Source organism: Sarcophilus harrisii, chromosome 1 (assembly GCF_902635505.1).
Source record: "Sarcophilus harrisii chromosome 1, mSarHar1.11, whole genome shotgun sequence".
Classification (NCBI taxonomy): Eukaryota; Metazoa; Chordata; class Mammalia; order Dasyuromorphia; family Dasyuridae; genus Sarcophilus; species Sarcophilus harrisii.
The window spans coordinates 664,089,966-664,105,656 of record NC_045426.1 but is presented as its reverse complement, the minus strand read 5'-3'; the positions used below and the strand labels follow the sequence as shown (position 1 = coordinate 664,105,656).

At 40.4% G+C, this 15,691-nt stretch overlaps 2 protein-coding genes across 3 annotated transcripts in view; both read right to left on the bottom strand.

Moving 5' to 3' along the window:
- Positions 1-5,709, bottom strand: part of DIRAS1 (DIRAS family GTPase 1) — a 43,168-nt gene extending 37,459 nt beyond the window's left edge. The window contains exon 1 of the mRNA XM_031948078.1: positions 5,630-5,709. The gene's annotated coding sequence lies outside the window, so the exon portion shown is untranslated. The remainder of the gene's footprint in view (positions 1-5,629) is intronic.
- On the bottom strand, positions 941-9,961 carry SLC39A3 (solute carrier family 39 member 3). 2 transcript variants are annotated; one of them, XM_012542225.3, is made up of 3 exons: positions 9,037-9,961; positions 5,630-5,958; positions 941-1,959 (listed from the first exon to the last, which is right to left on the bottom strand). In XM_012542225.3, the coding sequence occupies exons 2-3, from the start codon at positions 5,837-5,839 to the stop codon at positions 1,219-1,221; spliced, it is 951 nt and encodes a 316-aa protein (XP_012397679.1). In that variant the 5' UTR covers positions 5,840-5,958; positions 9,037-9,961; the 3' UTR covers positions 941-1,218. The 2 variants fall into 2 exon arrangements, with proteins under 2 accessions (XP_012397679.1, XP_031803934.1); XM_031948074.1 differs by lacking the exon at positions 9,037-9,961 and adding an exon at positions 8,388-9,014.
- Positions 9,962-15,691: the final 5,730 nt, after the last annotated feature.

The following is a 15,691-nucleotide window of genomic DNA, read 5'->3' as shown; positions in this document are numbered from 1 at the left end:
ACCATGTCTTTCTGGTAAAAAACAGGTGACAACCTGATATGTATCTGTGGCTGGGCCCCCCCCACAGATCTCATCAACACCTCCTGACTGACTGGAATAAGCTGGTAGCCCCGAGTCATCAGCAGGAGAAAAATTCCTGTGAAATTAGCAAGAAAGCATGAAACAGAAAACACAATGGTTGCTCAAAAGCTGACAAATCTAAGGCAGGAAGGAGAATGTGTACACCCCCCCTTCCCTTTTTCCTATCAGTAGTAAGCACATAGCCTTAGCAAGCAAAGCACACTCCATCTAACTGCCGGTAACTGACCTAAAGCAGAGCTACTTGTGGGTAAAGTGCCCAAGTAGCAATCTTACTGCACTTCTGGTGACCCTTGCTACTGGGATTTTTTTTACCCAAACCCTTCCAAGAATGTTCTTCCTGGATCATCATCATCTTCCAGGATGGTCAGAACACGTGGAAACAAAGGCAGAGGAGACTTCTGAGGGGTCAGGTGTAAGTCAGGCCAAAGACCTGAAATGTCCATACATTAATGATGCTGCTTTTAACTCAGAGAAGAGGGAGGAGAGAGAGAAAGAGAGAGAGAGAGAGAGAGAGAGAGAGAGAGAGAGAAGGGGAAAGAGGGAAAAGGGAAGGAGGAAGGGGAAAGGAGAGAAAAGAAAAAAAGGAACATTTACATGCTGCTTTAACTGCTAAGTGGTGGTTTACAATCCATTTCCCAGCCTTCATTTCAACTTGTACTTCTTGTCCCCTTTGTGGTCTTCAGTCATGAGGTCATTGCTTTTAACCAAAAGTAAATAGTATCACACACACCTGATTGATAGATAGATAGAAAGAGATTATACATATATATATATATATATATATATATATATATATATATATATATATGTTGGAGAGTAATATTACAACCTACAGGAAAACTCTCTGCCAGGCCACAGATACCCTCCGAATATCAAGTTCTAATACATAATCATACACAGGCAGCCCACATGCTCAGCACCACCTGAAGGCCCAACGTGCAGGGACGTTGAGCAATGGGGGTGAGGAAATACTCCCTCTTCCATAGAAGCTGCTCACAGGAGGCAGTTCTTCCTCTTTGAGGGCCAGTGGACAGGGAGGTGGAGGAGAGGAAGGAGCATCCTTCAGATTTGGGCTCTATCTTCCTGGGGCCTCCATGGAAGGGTTGAAGTGCTTTAGTGAAACTTTTCTCATCACACCTACCACTTGAAGAAGACCAGTCCCGCAAGGACTGCATAGCCCAAGACCAAAAAGAGAACTTTCAAGAGACGATCATTCTTGTCTTCTAATTCTTTCACCAATATCTCAAAGAAAGTCACAAAAAGGAAAGTTCCTCCTGCAAAGCCCTGTAGTAGCACTGAGGCCACACTGCTGGCCACACCCTTGGTCCTTTCAATGCCCACACCAATCCCGATGCCCAGAGGGATCATCAAGCTCACCGTGACAGCCAGCTTGGCGGCATCTTTCATCAGCAATGAGCTCTTCGCCATGTTGATCCCCAGAGCCACAGCCACTAAAGTCTCATGAATGGCCACACCAACAAACAAGCTCATGACTTTGTCCCCCTCTTCCTGCAAGCCCAAGGCCAAGCCCTCAAAGATAGAATGAGCAGAAAGAGCAAACACGAGGCTGAAGAGACGGAGTGGGCTGGAGCGGGAGAGCTCTTGAACATTTAAGCCATGGGCATGGGAATGATGACCATGCTCTGGGTAAAAGTTGTGTCCACGGGAGTTTCCAATAAATGGGCTCTCGTACTCTGAGTCACTTCCCACATCAGAGCCTGCATTGAAGGTCTCTAGGTCAATGAATGAGGGCTTCTCCTTTCTGAAGGTCAAAATGACCTGCTCCACAAAAACAGTCATGAAGAACCCCAGAAGCATAATGGTCTCTGCTAAGGGATAGTCTGTGGTGATGTTTCCAAGTTTCAGAACTTCTTGAAGCTGAAGCAAAGGACAAAAGAAAAATCGTAAAATACTCAGGAATAAAACAATTGTGTCCATCCTCACAAAAAACCAACTTCATCACACAGTATCTGAGACAAAAGGCCACTATGGCAACAGATTTTGTTTGAGGAAAGGATATTCATTCATGCATTCATCAAACATTTACTGACCCCTCATATGTGTGAGACATTCTAGAGAAATACACACACCTGTGCTTTAGGAGTTTGCCATTAATAGAACACAAGGCAATATAAGATAATTATAGCTAGTAATAATAATTGCTAATTATATTGCACTTTGTTTGCAAAACACTTTACATATATTACTATGCCTCATTTGCTGAGTGACTGAATGATATGAAGAAAGAGTCTTGGGTGATGATTGAAGGCTTCCTGGAGGATATGACATGAACCAGGTCCTAAAAAGCTAAAAATGATTTTAATAGAAAGCAAACAGGGTTTTAATATGGATAAATGGGAAAAGGGATAGGAAGGGATAAAGAAATCTCATGATCAAACAGGCAAAACTATAATGGGATAGTAAGTAGGATAGTAAATTAGCAGATAGTATGTATATAATATTTCGACTAGAATGGAGAGTTCATTTAGGAAACTAGAAACACCTAAGAATAAAAAGATGGGTAGGACCTGTGACTAATATGGAAACATGCTTTACATAATAATATATATAAACTATATCAAACTGAATATCTTTAGGAGAAGAAAGGGAAGGAAGAGAAAGAGAAAAATTTGGATCCCAAGATCTTGTGAAAATGAACACTAAAAATTTTCTTGACATGTAACTAGGGAAAAAATAAAATATTATTAAAAAAAAAAAAAAAAAGAAAGATGGGTAGGGCCTAAACTGTGGAAGATCTGGAACGTCATACTAAGACAGTTAGCTTCAGCATGGAAAGAAATTGAGTAGTTTTAAACAGGGATCAACATATTATTCATTTTATCAGGACGATTAGTGAGGGGAACAACTAGACTCATAAAAACAACTAAGGTTATTGCAATAATCTGGGCATAAAGTAAAGGATCTGAACCAGGATGGGAATAGGGGAAATATATAAAAAGGGGGAAGAGGAATGAAAATTTGCAAAGGCAGTATTAATAGAACTTAGTGACTAACTGCATGGAAGGGTTAAAGTCAAAGGTGACTCTTAGGTCTGGAGCCTGGGTAATTTCAAAATAAACTTACAGATTTCAAGACCAAGAAAATAAAAAAAAAACTAAGGTTATTAAAATCATTGTCCTTCATAGGGAACTAGCTCAGGGGGAGTCTGGCAGTGATAGTAAAAACAACAACAAGCTTACACTTTCCACAAGTGATTAATGTGGGATATTTCTGTGGCAAACTGATTTTCTAGAGGGGGAACCAGGAATTCATTAATTCAATAAATATTTTTAAATCCTCTACTGGGTGAAATACTGGAAAAGGAGCTACGAGCTAGAGTATTGTGCTAGACATCAAGGGAATTATTAAGTTTAGATAAGACAATCCCTGTTTCATGGAGGTTAGTCCAATAGGGAAATAAGATATATAGGTAAATTACTATAAAACACAAGAATAATATGTGATCAGATAAGGATTTTAGAAAAGTGCAACCACACATGCTTCCAATAATGCTGACACATTCTCATTCTCAGTGCAAGACAGCCAAAGGAGAGAAATCTCAATATTTTTACCAGCATTCATTATCATGTCCTATTGAAAACCTTAATGAAATTTAGCCCTCAACCCTTCAGTCCCATACTCTAAACAGAGATGAGCTGCTATCACAAGAATGACAAACAGCAAACTGCGACACAAGTGGGTCAGAAAAACTTGTTAGCACCTCAGGGAACAGGCTGCCACTGGGCACAGAGATAGAAGGAGGAACAGGCAAAGCCTTGAGCAACATTCCAGTTATCTCCCAGGAAACTGCTGCCACAATGGGATCAAAGGAAACAGCCAAATCAAGTGACAGCTGACTGCACTAGCACTTCCCAGTTCAGGGCACAAACAAACATATATGTGGTGATAAGAAAAACTATGAGTGAGTGGTGAGAATGATCAGTTAAATACAGGAAGTGGCCAACTGATTCTCAAACACTGTTGCAACAGCATGCATGAGATCTGCTCCTGGATCTTTCTTACCTCAAGATGGATGTCACTGTGCTGAGTGCAGGCGTTCACTGTGGTCTTTGTTGGTCTGGGGTCAAGGGTCTGGCTGCCTCCCCCTCCCCCCCCATTACACACCAGAATTAGGGAAATAAACACTGAGGAGAGCGGTGATCAGAACCAGAGCACAGATACCTACCTGAATTATACCCATTGAACTTATTTTAATCCCCTAGGGCCTGGAAAAGGTACATCTTATTAGAAAACATCAATGACATATGGGCTCAATTATCATTATTTTTGAAATATGGTAGAATATTTCATGGAGGACACTAAGAAGATAAATATGGAATTCTCTTAAGTATTTACACTTCCAAACTTAGCGTGACTTGTCATCATGAATGCTCCATCTTGGTTAGGACAGTCTCTTCATTGTCCTTCTTGAAACACAGAGCTCCTTTTCACCTTGTTCATGAAATGTCCTTGAGCTAGAAAGCTTCTCTCTACCTATTCAATCCTCTTCCCTTTGGCAAGACCCAGTTCAAGTCCCACCCCCTCAGGAACCTGTCCCTGATCCTTCTACAACCTAAAGTGATCTCTCCTTCTATACCCCTTTTAGATTTACTATCTGCCCAATGCATCTGGCTTATCACATTGACCTGTGTTGTTGTTGTTGTTGTTGGTGGTGGTGTGTGTGTGTGTGTGTGTGTGTGTGTGTGTTGGCTGCCCAGTTAGAAGATAAATGATTCAAGAGCAGAATCAGATCTCAATGTTTCACAAAGACAGAAACTTATAAAACATAATGCCACAATAGGAAGGACACTTACAAAACAAAACATACAATGTCAGAAGTAGACAGAACCTTCAAACACAGAACATAAAATGTGAGAAATGAAAAGCTCCTTAGAACACAGAATATACAATGTCAGGGTGGGAAAAAAAAACCCAACAACACATTAGAACACTGAAGACAGAATGTCAGAACTGGAAGAGACCTCCAGCTGAAACAGACTGTGTAAGATCATCTACAGTCTAAGAATCCTCAACCTATTATGAGAATGAGCTTTCTTTTCATTTTCCTGAAATCCTAGGATCATTAAGGGGAGGGAAAAAAGCACTCTCAATAAACTGAGGGTCTTGTGGATGACAGTAAACTCCTTGAATAGACCTGAGAAGATCCATTTCAGGCTTTATTCCATTCCTTACTGGGAACCAAGGCAACCTGAGAAGGAACCGTGGCCACAATCCCATCTTGGAGATCTGAAAGCTAAGCCTTTGGGATGTGCTGGTAGATAACGATAATTAGGTCCCTACCTTAGTTAGAGAATTATAAAGTGGGAGAAACTTAAAGGAAGCTGCCAATCACCTCATTTTAAACAGAGGAAACTGTGATGGCCAGAAAGGTTCAATACTTTTGCCCAAGATAGTCTTATGTTCTTTTAGATCTCTTATAATATTACACTCAGTGTCAAGCACATAGTAAAGTACTCGGAAATCTGTTGAATGAATCACTGAGGGACCTTTGCTGAAAACCTCCATCCCAATAAGCAAGCATTCCTACCTTTTCTCTCACAGCAGGGAGCAAGGCATTGAAGCAGGTGGCCAGGAAAACTCCACCTCCAAAAGAATTGCAGAGAGAGAGGATTTTCTTGGACCGGTGGGCTTTCTCATAATCAGCTTCGATGATCTTCACAGGCAGGATGGAGCCAAGCAGCATTAGGATAAACACCCCCACCAAGCACAGCAACTTGGCTACTAAGATCTTCGTCATGTTCACAGCCAGGACCGCCCACCCGCTGGTGTCCCAAACCAAATGTAGTACAGGCCAACACTCTGGAAGTGCTAAAGGCCCCAGAGAAACATCCAGGGACACATGCTTCCAAGTAGCAGCTGTGAATGTCAAGCAAGAAAATATTAAGGTTACATATTCTCCAACCACATGTCATGAGGGGTTCATCAACTTTAAGGGATAAGGAATGACTACATTTCCTGCCATCTAAATTTCTCCACTAAAATGCTATTCCAATTCTTCATGATAACATGGAGGAAATCCTGGACTCTCAAAGGAAGTCAAAACAACAGAATGCAAATTTCATCCAGTTCTAGCAGCTTGGAAAAGCTCTGAGCATGAGCTGAGATATAAATTATGCGCCCATTAGCCATGTGCAATCTAAAAAGAGATGCACCTGAATCAGGCTGGTTTTGGAACAATGACTTTTTTGCATCTGGTAATTTGTAGGAGGTAGTGGGCAATCTGAATGAGTAAAAAGAATGGCCACACAACAAAATTAAAGATCCTCAAAATATTATTACAGGTGGTGATGATGAGTCATGTGCACATAATAGAAGCTGTAAAGAAGAGCAGAAAGTGTGTTGGACATTAGACACATAAGTAGGATTAGGGTTTGAATGTCACAGCATTCATGAGAGCCTGAGCAGGTCATATATTTTGTGGAGCCTCAACTTCTACTCCTATAAAATGGAGGTGCCCTGCCAACCCCCTGGACTCGTATATGGCAAGTGCTTTGTAAACTATCAAGCCATATAGAGTAGTTTAGGAGAGATACATAAAGGAGTATGAAGAGATCACCAAAGAGAAAAATAACTCCCTAGGAGAACCATATATATGTACATGTAAAACACAGGTGGGAATCCCCAAGCATGCAAAGGGAACCCAGCGTCCAATGGCAATGAAAGAGGACAGGGCAATAAGCAATGGCAAAATGGAAAGAGCCCTGGATTTAAAATCAGAAAACCAGTGTTCAAGTGTTGATTCAGGCACTTATACGTAGGTGACCTTGGGCTAATTTCTACCTCTCCATGGGCCTTATTTTCTACATATACAAAAAGAGGGCACTCAACTAGATCATTTCTATGGTCACTTGTAGCTCTAAAGCCCATGAAGCCAAAAAGAAACCATCCACAAGTGCAAGCTATGGTGACAGTGGGAATATGAGGATAAAGTAGGGAATAGAAAGGTGTTGAGGGGTCTGATAAGGGAGACAGCAAGCACATCCACTTAGGGCTGCAGGGAGTGGGGGAAGGGAAAGGGGGAGAAAGTTTCCAATAAGACCTCACAGAAACCTACAACTGGGCCTTGAACTCAGAAATTTTCCAAGTCAGAAATGTAAATCTAATTGTCAGTTCACAAAGGACAAGCAGTGAGGGAGATCTAAGCCTAAAAAATATTGCGGGATATTTGTGGTATATCAAAAAAATTACAGATTCAGAGTAAGACCTGAGTTTTGAGTCTTGGCTCTGTCCAGAATTAAAAACACCTGCCACAGTTACCTGTGAGACCTTGAATGTGTCCCAACTGAACCTCAGTTTCTGTATCTGTAAGGTAAAAGGCTGGAACAAAAGCTCTTTGAAGTTCTCTCCCAGCCCTCACTCCCTGAGCTTAGAAAAGTGCCAGTTAGGAGGTACTTAAAACTAATTCCACCTCATTTTTCACCAAAGGAGAAGCTGAAACTCAAACAAGCTAAGACATTACTGGGACAATTTATCTGCCTTATAAGCCTAAATTTCTAAATTTGTTGTGTGGGGCTGCGTGTAAAGCATCTCACAACTTCACATTGCTATATGAATGTCAGTTATCACTATAAATAAAGAAATGAATACTAGACTAGGAGTCAAGAACCCTGGATTCTAGTCTCAACTCTACCATTAACGAGAGGTGGGCATTTAAATGATTACTGATTGATTGTGGACACATCCTTTAAATCTAAATGAGGGGATTGGATAAAATGATTTTGAAAATTCCTTCCAGGTAAGCAACCTTGCAAATGTCATATAGTGCGAACAGCATTGGCTGTTTCTACTACTTAAAATCATAGTGCCTTAGCCCAATCTATTAAGCAATGAGCATTTATTTACCAAGAACTTACTATGTATCAAGCACTGAGCTAATTTCTTGGGATACAAAGAAAAAAATGCAAAATACAAAGGAAAAAAATACAAACAGCTCCTACTTTCAAGGCTTTCATTCATTCTAAGTTGAGAGACACTTCAGGTCCCACCTAAAGTACCACTTCCTCTGTTTCCCTTTAATTCCAATGATTTCCCTCAAACTATCTCCAATATACCTTTACAATCCATAAAGCACTGGGGGAGCAGATGTCTTTTGCCTTTCTTTGTAAATTCCAACTCTTAGCTCAATGTCTGGCCAACAGTAGGTGCTTAATAATTTTCACATCACACTACAATGAAGGAATGAATGACCTCCACCACAAACTTATTAACGTTACTTTACACTGTTTACTGACAGATTTAGACAGTTACCACAAATTGCACACAGAATAGATACAAAGTAACCTTACAAGGATAGACACTAGCAAGTGAGGGGGCTAAGAAAGGCCTCCCGCAGAAGGGAAGGTGGCCCCTGAGACCATTGTTGATAAGATGCTCGATGCTTTTAATAAGGGGAGGACCCACGCTTGGTACGGAGGATGATCTCTAAGGGCCCTTCCAGTTCTGGATGCTGCCACAGGGTTCAAAACCTGAAGAGTAGGGTTAAGGACTCTGTATCTGGAGTCAGGAGGATATGAGTTCGAATGCTGACTGGGTGACCTTGGACAATTGTCTCCTTTACATCACAGGCTCAGAGCTGAAAGGAAGCGTCTGGTCCCACCCCCTCATTTTACAAAAGAAGAAACTGAGGATCATCGGCGACAGGAAGACAAGGTTCGGCCTGGGTTCGGGATCTCCGCCCCGCTCTCCCGCCGGGTCTCCGCTTCCTCCCCTCCCCAGTTACAGGGTCTTTCTTAGTCCCTCTGCCCCATCCCGCCCGGATGGACGAGGGGTGGGGTCGGGCCTGGCGACGTCGAGGAGAGGCCGGAGACTCAGGCCCGACAGCAGTCAGCGCAGTGGCCCCTCGGGCCTGGCTCCCTCGGCCCACTTGCTCCACAGCCCCAGCCCGCGGTCTCCGCCTCCCGCCCCGGCCGCCCTCGGGTCGACGCAGCCACTTACTTCCCACCAGAAACAGCGCCCGCGGCCAAGTCACCGCCTCCCGCGTCGGCCAGCCAACGCTTTGCAATCCTGCCCCGTCTCGGCTCTTTATCCCGCCCCTGTCGCCACGCGCCGTCCAATTGATGGTTTTTCGTGCCAAAAAAAAAAATCTCTTTATTCATTGGCTTGGGTGACTATCAATCGCATCTTCTGTCCGCCTACTCAAGCACCCAGTCGAATGGGGTTTAGAGAAAGTGTTTCACCCCCAGGGGTTGCAAGAGTGTTCCGAGGAAAAGGACTCGGAGAGAAACGGCTACCTGTAGGAAAAAGGTTCTGGGTGGGGGGGTGGGGCGACCTTTGATAGAGCTGTCCAAGAGAGGTAGTGCTGAATCTTCCTTGAATCGTCTTTGGGCCTTTCCACAAATTATTTAACCAGCAGAGGGATAAGTCTACCGCAGTGTTTGGATGGGGGAAGACTTCCTTTGGAAAACAACCACAATATCTCCCATTTATTTAGACTCAAGGCACTTTTCTCCTAGAAGGCAGATTCTAAGTGGGAAAAGCAGATAGGGGTTTAAGATGGGTAAAGCACTCCCAGCATTATATACATTTCATATACTGAATTCCTTGCTCTTTCATCCCCCCACATCCAATCTGTTGCCAAGTACCATTCATTCTATCGTCATAACGTCTCTCCCATATGTGCCCCCTACACTGATACTTCATCACCTAGGTACAAACTCTCAGCCCTTCAAACTTGAACTACGCAGTAGTCTGCTTGTTGGTCTTCATCTCTCTAATTCATTCTCCATTTCGCTATTAGTGATACAAAAGTATTTGTTTTTCTTGTTTTTCAAATATTTGCTTTTCATGTTCAGTTGTGTCAGACTCTTTATGACCCCATTTAGGTTTTTCTTGGCAGAGATACTTGGGTGGTTTGCCATGTCCTTCTTCAGCTCATTTTACAGATAAGGAAACTAAAGCAAAGAGGGTAAAGTGACACTAGTGTCTGAGGCCAGATTTGAACTCAGGAAGGTGAATTTTCCTGACTCTAGGCCCAGCATTCTATCTACTGCACCACATAGCTGCCCCAAGAAAGACCATATCACTCCAATACTCAATATACTCCAGTGGCTCCCTATTAATTACCCTTAAAATCAAATATAAAATCCTGATTTTTTAAATCTTTCATAATCTGGTTCCTTTCAACTTTTCCAGACTCTTTACACTTTCCTTCCTTCCACGTACCTTGTGATCCAGTGAAATTATCCTTGCTGTTCCTCCAACTCAACACCCCATAGATCAACTCCATTAATTTTCACAGCTGTGTCCCATCTCTGAAATGTTTCCCCTTATCATTCTTACCTCCTGGCTTCTTTCAAGTTTCAGCTAAAATCTCACTTTCTGCAAGAAACTTTTTCCAGTTCCCCTCAATGTGATCATCCTTTTTAAATTGTCTACATTTGTTATATAAATCTTGTTTGAACATAGTTGTTCCCATGTTGCCTCCTCCATCATATTGTTAGTAGAGTATCAAATGTTTTCACCTTTCTTTGTATGCCCTTTGCTATAGTGCCTGGCACATGCTTGCTTGACTTGTGAGGGGATGCAAAATTCTCACACCACACTACTATGTAGGATTAGATGGCTCCTACTGCATATTCATTGTCATCAAAATGGAAAAATCATAGGACTTGGAATCAAGAGACTTAAGTTTGAATTCTAGATATGTGACTTTGGGAAAGTCATTCTACTTGTTTGCTTCTTTTTCTACATATTTCCACTGCCCAGAATTGTTATGAAGAGGAAATTTTGTACACATTACATCATGGTAATAATATTATTGGTATCAATTATTATTGTTGCTATCATCATAAATATAATCAATACAAATAATTTCTAGCATATTATACTAAAGCAACTGTATTTTCAATGCAGTTTTTAGCAGCATTTCAAACACAATATGCCAAGTGATACTTGCTTTTAAAAGTAGTCATATAAAGATTACTTCAAATATATCTCCAATAGGGTACCATTGCTAAGACATATTTTTTGGAACCATCTTTAGAGTCAGACAAAGCACTCAATTTCATTATTTAACAGACATTCTATTTAGGCCCTAATATACTATTCACTCTAAGACTAGTTCATATTTCTATGACACTTCATAATCCATGTTCCTCAAAAAAAATTATATGAGGTTAGTATGAAGTAAAAGAATTATGGTTTCAGCACCCAGCAATTTCCAGGTCCAACTCTTCTGGCATCTTTGGTATTTTATTATTAAAAGTTATCTAGTCTAATTTTACCTAAAGCATTTATTTTCAGCATTCCTGGTGAATGGTCATTCACTTTATATGTAAATACCCAGTCCCTTATCTATTGAGACTCCATTTCATTTTTGGATAGATTTAACTATTAGGAAATGTCTTCTTAGAACTACTACTAGAGATGACTTTGCACTCGCAGATATACAGCTCAGTGTGACATCTTTCCTGAGCTCCTGATTACATTTCCATCTGCTTTCTAGGTATTTTCACTTAAATATCCCAGAGTGGTAACACTGTTGTGGAAAAAGCATTGGACCTAAACTCTGGTATAATTAAGAGATTAGTCTTGAGACAAAAGATGTGAGTTCCAGTCAACTTAAGATAGTTGCTACTTGTGTGACTTAAATGGACGAGTAACAAACTTCTTTGAACATTTTGGGGGTGCAAAATTGGATTATATAAGCTTTTCTCAATCTATCTCAGGTAGTCTCTCCCTTTCCAATCTATCCTTCATAAATATGATAGGGTCATTCCACATTCCAAAAATTTCTGGGGTCCTTGATGCCCAATATGACTTTTGCAATCTATTTCACAATATTCCTTTTTAAGTAGTATAAATTCTGGTGAAAACTGAACTACTTAATTTGCTCCCCAAACAAAATAAAATGTCAGTTCTCATCATGAAGCCCTTCTCTCTAATACCTGGAATGTATTTCCTCCTCAGTTCTACCTTTAAGAATCCTTTGTCCACTACATGTATACAAATATTTGTAATAGCTCTTTTTGTGACAGCAAAGAATTAGAAATTGAGGGGATGCCTATCAAATGGGAAATGATTGAACAAGTTGTGGTATATGGATGTAATGGAAGGCTATTATGCTATAAGAAATGATGAGCAGGAAGATGTCAGAAAAACCCGTTAAGACACATGAACTGATGCTAAATGAAGTGAGCAGAACCAGGAGAATATTATACATAAGTCACAGTAACACGGTGCAATGATTAACTATAATAAACTTAACTTTTCTCAACAATACAATGATTGAAGACAATTCTAAAAAGATTCATATTGGAAATGCTATCCTCATCCAGAGAAAGACCTATGGACTCTGAATACGGATTGAAGCATACTATTTTCATTTTTGTGGCTTCTTTTCTCTTTTGTTCTGTTTTTTTCTTTCACAACATGACCAATGTGGAAATATGTTTACAGTGACTGCACATGTATAACCTATATCAGATTGCTTGCCAACTTGAGGATGGGAGGGAAAAAAAAAACTCAGAATCTTATATTTAAAAAAAATGAAACTATCTTCACATGTAATTGGAAAAAATAAAATACAATTTAAAAAAATCCTTTGTCCAGGGGTAGCTAGGTAGTGAGATAGATCACTGATTCTGAAGTCAGAAGGGCCTGAGTTCAAACTTGACCTGATACTGATAGTATGACCAGGCCAGTCACTTAACCGTGTTGTCTTTAAAAAAGAAAGAAAAGAAATCCCAATAAACTCTGAATAGAAAACACCATCCAAATACAGAGAGAACTATGGAGACAATGTAAAATTAATACATGCTATGTTCACTTTTTATTTTTTTCTCTGCGTTTTTCCCTTTTGTTCTGATTTTTTTCCTCTCCCAACATGATTCATAAGGAAATACTTATTTTAAAAAATGAATGTACATGTATAACAAAAAAAAGTTTGTACATGTACCTGGAGGAAATTAAAAGAAAAAAAAAAGGAAAAGACTACTTTGACTCAATTCCTAACCCTTATGTCCTCCCCACTATTTTTTCTTCCTTAAATTTTCCACAACCACCATGCTGACTCTTTTCCTCACTCCAATCATTCTTAACTTAGTATTATATGTGTGTGCCTCTTATATTTTTGTTTCAATTCAATAAACCTGCTAAGTGCCAGGTAGGTCCTGAGCTAAGTGTTTGAGGATACAAAAAAGAAGAGTCTCGACTCTAAAGGAGTTTACTATCTAATTTGCAGAAGACACAAAAGCTTAAAAATCATGTCCCACCCCTATTCAAATCTAGCTGTGCAAGTCTTTAGGAAGATTTTTTACTCAGTCCTCCAGCCTTCCACTTAGAAGGGGAGAAGCTACTAAAGATGTAGTAGTGGGACAGCACAATGCAGTGAGTAGACTATTACTAGACTGGGAGTCAGGAACACCTGTATTCAAATCCCAACTCATGACACTTAAGAGCTGTGTGACCTTTTCCTGTTTCTCAGTATCAAAAAGTTGGGCTCAAAAGCCTTTTAAGATTCCTTTTCCAGTTCTAAATCTCTGATTTTGTTGCTTATATTGTATATAATCCCATGATCTTCCAGACATTGGTCTTAGTTCTGTCCTTTAGGATCAAACAGGCAGTAATCCCTCTTGAAACTGCTAGTTCTTTAAATTCTTGATGAGAGCTACCATGTCCTGCCAATCTCCTTCATAAGCAGTTTCTTCAATTGATCCTGACAGTTTGAATCACCTCATCATTATATTGATACTCCTTCGGATTCACTCTAGTTTGTCAATCTTTCCTAAAATTCAGAATTTATTGCATGTGCAAAATTCAGGTGCAAGACTAAAATGAAGTCAGACAGGAAGGCAGGGACAACTAGGACTAGACTATGGTAACCTTGGATTTCTTGAACTGGGAGCAAAGAAAGCATACTTTATTTCTTTTATAGCCAATGTAGCAGTTCTTGGGAAAGTTGGATGAGTTTTTTCTGCATGGTTACACATTCTGTGGCCACAACTACATAGCAAGTCATTAATCAATTAGACAACTTTGCCATGACCTTGAAATCTTGAGCAAGTTGATTTTCTCTACAATCTCCTTCAATACTTCCAGGGATTAGTGACATCTTCAGGAGCCATGATCCTTTCAGCACTGCAGATTCCAGGATGGCCTCCATGAGCTGTGGCCACAGTACTAGACTCAGACTAGACTGGTCTTCAGAACACATACCATCTATACTTAACAACTTTCCAGCCTAATGGGGCTGTCCAGAGCTTGCATTTACCCGGAATAACCTTTTAGATTTCAAGTCACCTCCATTACAATATAGAATGACTTCTAATCAACAAATATGTTAGCTATTATTATTATTAATGAAGCTGACTCTTTGTAATCAATGCTTCCTTTTAAAATATTCACCAACCATCTCCTTAATGGTTTCTTTCTAGAATTTTCCTAATAAAAAAATCTAACATAATTTGCACTCTTTCTTCTCTCCCCCCACTTCCTCTTTGGGACAATCTTGTGGTACCTTTTGTGTTTTTCCATAATCTTAAATATTATGTATAGTGACTCACATCTACCTTGTTTCAGAAACTGAAAATGTAGTTTACCTAAATAATTTGAATTCAACTAGAGCAAACAGGTGCTCTCTATCAGCTTATCTTGGGCATCTACTGATTGTCCACCTGTTTTGTCATTTATTCTGAGATCTCTTGAGACGGGGCATGTTCCCCACCCTCAGAGGTCTTCTAGCAGAGGCTGAGCAACTCCTAACCAAATATGTTGTAGGGGATATTCCTTTTATATAAGGGTTGAAGTTGATGGTCACAGAGATACTTTACAATATTAAAATTCTGTGATTTTGTGTTAGCCAATGCAACTCATACAACCACCTTAGTTCAGACTTCAGATTTTCACTTCTCCCCAGTTCAATCTATCCTCCATTCAGCTGCTTAAATTATATTCCTTAAGGACAAGTGTGTGTCATTCTGATGGCTACCACTCCCCATATCCCTTCAGGGTAGGAATTGTCTTTCATTGCGTTGTCATTGTATCCCCAGCATGTAGAAGAGTTCTTGGCACAGTAAGACTATAATATTTGTAAGGGTCCTTTAAATGGGTCAGCACAGTGCAACAGGAGCTTTGAGTGGCCCGGAAGTAATTTTCTGTGGCTAGGGACTGCCCCATGGGCAGGACTCTTGTCATATCAAGATAGTTTCATAACGGGAGATGGCTCCCTCTCTTATTGGCTGTGTGTGACCTCACAGACCCTTTTTAAGCCCACTGCAAGCAGGAGGTCTCTCTTTTTATCCTGGGATAGCTGAGCTGAGTGGATGGATAGCCAAAAGAGGTAAGGAGTTTGATAGAGAACACGTGGGTCTCCAGACCATGTGTTTACTAGGGAGTTAACAAGTCAGGGCAATATGTGAACAAGTATAATAAAGGCTTTAGTTTGCACATGGCTATTCTTGAGTGCACTATCGGTTATTAAACTTCGATTCAAGAAATCATAGCCAAAGATCTCTCAAGGCCTCAGAGGCGGCAAGCTAGGTAGAATTAGTTGACACTGCAAAGTTTAGTGGCCAGAGATACTTTGACACCCTGGGAATTAGAAGAAACTAGCAATGTGAAATATTGGGTAACTCTAGGGCTTTTGCAAATG

Coding starts and splice junctions, on each gene's coding strand:
- SLC39A3 (XM_012542225.3), bottom strand. CDS start 5,839: ATGACGAAGATCTTAGTAGCCAAGTTGCTGTGCTTGGTGGGGGTGTTT. Junction 1,960..5,629: donor TCCCTGCTGTGAGAGAAAAG/GTAGGAATGCTT, acceptor CCTTTGCTTCAG/CTTCAAGAAGTTCTGAAACT.